This window comes from Trichoderma evansii, assembly GCF_050947405.1.
Source record: "Trichoderma evansii strain SZMC 28006 chromosome Unknown GGI43scaffold_25, whole genome shotgun sequence".
Taxonomy (NCBI): domain Eukaryota; kingdom Fungi; phylum Ascomycota; class Sordariomycetes; order Hypocreales; family Hypocreaceae; genus Trichoderma; species Trichoderma evansii.
The window spans coordinates 1-5,373 of record NW_028145181.1 but is presented as its reverse complement, the minus strand read 5'-3'; the positions used below and the strand labels follow the sequence as shown (position 1 = coordinate 5,373).

Below are 5,373 nucleotides of genomic sequence, written 5' to 3'. Positions count from 1 at the left end.
ATTTTTTTGTCCGCGTGAAAGGTTCTGCTAAAAATAGAAAACTCTCAATTTGCGGTTGAACCCGGAGCGGCCCGTTAATATCAATTTCTGCTGGATTTAGCCTGACCGTTGGTTGTTGTCACACACACACATACCCTAGACATCTCAATCAGGCTCGGGGAACCAAGAATACGTATTTATCAATTGATACGTTAAAGAAATTGTTCCTTGGTGCTGTACCAGTCCAAGACAGCGCTTCCGTTCTTTCTCACATAATAATTTCGTTCCTTCTCTTACCTCAGTTATGACTGACTTGGGATTCTCCATATTCCCTTTCCCATTTTCATTGGACCAGCCAGTTGTTGGGCCACTAGTGCTTATATTCTAATTATCTAAGTTTCAGGTGTATTGTGTGTGGTATTGTTGAGATACATCTATACCTGACAGAGGACATGGCCCCCCAAAGTAGACTTCATATCTAAGGACAGTTCTATAGTAGAGACAGTAGAGGCAGTAGAGGCAGTAGAGGCAGTAGATGTTTCGCAATAGGAAAATGTCAATAATATTGAACTCCGATGTTTCCCACCCTTAGTCAGAGCTTTCCTTTAGTTAATATGGCAAAGCGTTAGCGGTGGGATTCTCTGTAAAATGGACGACGCTTTTTGAAGCAGTAATGAGATGTGCGAAATTATGGGAGAGGGAAAGAGCGCAGACGCAACTATTAAAAACAGAGGAATGTCAGAGATCGGCAACCTGCAATATGAAGTATACGTAGTAAAAAATGTTACAAGTATCATTTGCGCATGAATACCAAAGAGTGGTAAAGGAGGAGCAAAGGTTTGACCAAATACGAAAACAGAACCACGAGAAATATGAGAGTCCTCTAATTTACATAGCTTTAAATTATATCTGTATTTACACTTACGTTCCTCTTGTTAACTAGCTGCACATAGTATAGCCGGTTTCATGCAAATGTATAATGAGAAGCATGAGAAAGAGTAGATGTATATAAAAGCAGATGAAAGCAGTATCAGAACAAGGAACAACAATAAAAGCAGTAGATACCTAAGATCAAATCCTCCCAAGAGCTATTCTCACTTCCAAAGTACTTCAAGCCCATTGAGACTTGCCATACTTGTCAATGTAGTACATCTTGCCTGTCTTAGGGTCGGTGTGGTAAGTCGTTTGGGGGGTCTGGGCATACTCTCTCTCTCCGTATCCCCTCTCTGCCCGCCCTCCATGCCCCCGCTCCTCATAGGTTCTCTCCCCACTCCCCTTCCCTGCATATCCCCTCTCTGCATATCCTCTTCCTCCATATCCCATTTCTCCATATCTCCTCTCCTCATATCTCCTATCCTCATATCTCCTATCCTCATATCTCCTATCGCTTGTGAACGTATATGTTTCGTGTGACTCGCCCTCTATCAACGGCCAACAACTCACATAATTGATCAAAAAATTGTTCATGTTCCTGTTCGCTTGATTCTGTACACACTGCATATCCTTTGCATCCGAATTTACGTCGCCATGTCTACAGAAATTTCTCAAGACCTGTAAGGCATATTTGATGGGCTGCCAAATGAATAATCCGCTAACCTCCAAATTAGATCTGAGGTCGTCCCCATACCATACGTTGAAGGCGACTATCTACAACTTGAAATCATTCAAAATTACCAAGACATACCCTTTCCCCGGGTGACCCAGGTATATATAATCAGGGTACTCGATATTACCATGTCTTCAGTGATGCGCGTCCACTTTTTCCCGGACTCGGGCAGGAGAATTGAGGCAGTTCTTAAACTGTATGATCGTCGGTTCGGTGTTGATCTTCGCGGCAACGGATACTTGACAAAGCATTGGCCTTTTACAGTTGAAAAGGAAGCGTTGTTTGAGTCCTTTGTAAGGTCTGATGCCATCGAACCTTTTCTCACAAAGCTATCTCAAGACCAAGATAAGGCTATGATGACCATTACACCCCAGGATTTCCTTTACGACCATGATGAAGATGGTAGAGATAGCGATGATGAAGATGAAGGAGATGATGGCGATAATGGCGATACTGGCGACGATGGCGTTGATAAAAGATTAAAGTACGAAGCGGCTCTCTGGCAGCAGTGCGAAGACATGTTTACGCGTGAGGTCAAGGCCTATGAGCATTTGAAAGACTTCCAAGGCACTGGAATCCCGCGTTTACTGGCCAGTGTCCGGTTAGTTGGTACAAGCTCCATCATTCCATCGGATCTTATCAACAAACCTACCGCGAAATACTGGGATGTCAAAGGCATTCTTCTACAATTTATTCCTGGAATTAATCTGATCAATCTCGGCAGCTCATCAATCGACGTCAAGGAATGGGAACCCCTGGTGCAGCGTTCTGTGGATTTGGCTCACGAGATCAACAAATCTGGCTTGGTTATGAAAGACTGTTCTCCGCGCAATTTGATTATTGATCGGCAGTCGCAGCAGCCCTTTATGATCGATTTCGCGCAGTGTTGGCTCAAGCATGAAATGAAAATATATTGGGGCCCTTCTTCGGAGTCTGACGATGAGGAAGAGGAGAAGGAGGAGAATGAGAAAAAGGATTTTATTCTGGAAGACGAGTATTGGTATCGAGCAGGATCTGATGACAATCCTGGTGCTATTGGAGCTACCATGGCTGATCGACTGAAGGGTGAAAGGGGTGTCGAAATCAAGATTCAGTATCTAAATACTGAGAAGCTCATGGTTAGACCACAAGACTACTACCCAGAGCCATAAGATTTTGAGAGAGATCACGATGCCCTTGGCTTCCCGACTCAATGGCTATTTACATCTTAATATTTTCCATAGTGATCCTATAGCCAAGCGTTTTAATTTTCTCAATGCGTTAATAGAGTAACTCAGATATAATGACTACACTGCACAATCCGGGTACAGAAAAGAAATTTTCGAGCATTATCAATATAATCATTGAGATGTGGCACATGAAAGTGGAATTGACTTCACCTCTAAATCCGATTGTTCCAAGAGGTATGAGAGTCACCGTCCTGCGTTTCATCCAACATCGTCAGTATACCAATAGCCCCATGTCTTCTATTCCTTCTACCCAGTAGCGCGAGAGATCTAATATTCACGATTGCCAAAGTTGAACTACCGTCATCTCTCGGCTCAACACTGGGCGAGGCCTACGGGCAGACCTTTTATTGTACTACGCCGGCTGTGGCGGCACCGCTCGCTCCCATTCATCCTTGCAAGGCGTTAAGGCGTCCAGACACTAGGCGGCAAAGCCACCAAGGTTCTCGCAAAAGAGGCTACTCTTTTCCTCTTTGGCAAAGAGATCCCCAAGTCGCTCCCGTGCCAGGGATCCCCATGCCACCGGATGTGAGCTTGAGTGTTCCGGCATTCGCTTCAAATTTAGCCTTTCCACTTCGTGGTCGTCGAGGAGTAGGAACCATTTCAGCCAAGGGTGTCTCTTTATCGCTAAAATATTGGCACATGACGCATTCTTCTTCTCATACCAGTCACCTTCCTTTCCGTTTTCTCTCAGGGGGTTCTGTAATAGTAAATCATGGCAAATATTCCATTATATGTGGCTTCACCTGTATCCAGTAAATGGTCGTCTGGTAGTCGCGTTTGTTGCAGAGACGCGTTCGCGAAATCTGCCACCCAAGGCCCTTTCTTCGTATCCACAGTGCCTTGGGGACAGTATATCGTGCTTAAATAAAGATAGAATTAAAATTTCAAATACTTAAAAGCGTACATGAGCACCTCACATGAACATATTTATCCATTACGGTTACTGCCTTCAAGATATCGATATGATCAAATGGAGGAGAACGTGAAGCTGGCTTATCTCGCGTGCGAACTGCTGCCTAGCCGCCTGATACTCGGCTGGTGTCTGTTCCGTGGATGTTAACAAGGACTTGGGATCTATGGAGAAACTCCCGTATACCGTCGGGTTTCCTCGTCGACTGAGGGAGCCAGCTGGAGAATTACTTGTTACTATAATGGCCAGTCTCAGCCTACCTATATCCATACTTACTCAACAGTAGCAGAATCTGAGCCGTAAAAGATGCCTAATATAGCGTCTATGTATGCAGGGCAAGGCCGGAGGGTACTGTAGTTACACACGGCACCGGGTATAGAACATTACGTATTTGCCACCAGTCTCCTATCCGACATACGTCTCCCCAGTTAGTAATAATTTACGACTAGTTAAAGCAGGAGGCCTACAAGCAACACAAGGTGATATAACAGGCAAAATTAGCCCATCGTTCTCACATTGCAAGTAACGACAGGGGCTATGCAGCGGCCTCAAGGTAAGGCAGAATTTCAATTTCTCTTCCTGGGTCCAGACCAGAGAAGACCGTCAAGTGGAAAGAGTAATTCCCACTTGTACAACTACTAATTTAAGGGAATGAGAAAAAGAAAAAAAGAAGAACTCTATGATTGCTTCGTCCCAGCATCTCAGGCACAAGCTGGCCTGGGAACTTGCCGCCGCTGCCGTAGCCGCCCACGGCCACCGTTCATATTGTTACCTAGGCCGCTTTTCTTGCTCACATACGGATGAGCCACCCGACAGGTCATCTGCTCTCGTCACCGTCAGGCTTTTTGCTGTTGTCTTACTGCGTTTCAGGTAGACCGGCCTTATCAGGTAGTATGGGCATGCTGCTTTGCCACCTTGTCGTCTGCCTTGCCAAGGGCTGTTGGTCGTTGATGGTGTGAGTGGACCATAACAAGGCCGACGAGTCAATACAGCGAGCGCTATTATTATAAGGGTCAGATGCAGGATTGTGTTGGTCATTTTGGTTCCCTGGCGGCCTGGTTGGAGGCCTAGTTGGAGGCCTAGTTGAAAGTGTAGGCCTACCACTGTAACCGTATGCCCCAGGCCAATCCCTTACCTCTATCTCATTTATATGCTAATCAACACTCGTGCCCCAAGAAATTTTTTCTCCTTGTAGTATCTTATTTTAGTCATTCACATTCATATCATATTATGATGATCGCGGAGTTTCATGTCACCCCCTGAGCTATCTTTGCCCCTTTCCTACTCTTTTCCCTCCATACTTCAGCAACCTATGCACCAGGGCCCCCAGTTACGGGGGTGGAAAATTCTAGAAAACAGACAGATCACAGTAGAGAACGAGTGCTCCGATTACCACGGCCTTGATGAAGATAGTCTTGACTTGGAAGACACGGAGCGCAGTGAAAACACGCTCCAGCACAATGCAAAACGAGTAGAGTTGTGGGAGGGGAATGGTAATCTCGTACTGTCAAAGAAATTTGTATCTTCCATACAATTGGATGAAGGTGCTTCCTCTACTCTACTGCCTCTACTGCCTCTACTGCCTCTACTGCCTCTACTGCCTCTACTGCCTCTACTGCCTCTACTGCCTCTACTGCCTCTACTGCCTC

General features: G+C 45.4%; 1 protein-coding gene across 1 annotated transcript; it reads left to right on the top strand.

Moving 5' to 3' along the window:
- The first annotated feature begins 1,228 nt into the window (after nucleotides 1–1,228).
- On the top strand, nucleotides 1,229–3,141 carry GGI43DRAFT_211159 (uncharacterized protein). Its single transcript, XM_083200216.1, has 2 exons — nucleotides 1,229–1,532; nucleotides 1,587–3,141. The coding sequence occupies exons 1-2, from the start codon at nucleotides 1,507–1,509 to the stop codon at nucleotides 2,734–2,736; spliced, it is 1,176 nt and encodes a 391-aa protein (XP_083056610.1). The 5' UTR covers nucleotides 1,229–1,506; the 3' UTR covers nucleotides 2,737–3,141.
- The last annotated feature ends 2,232 nt before the right edge of the window (nucleotides 3,142–5,373 follow it).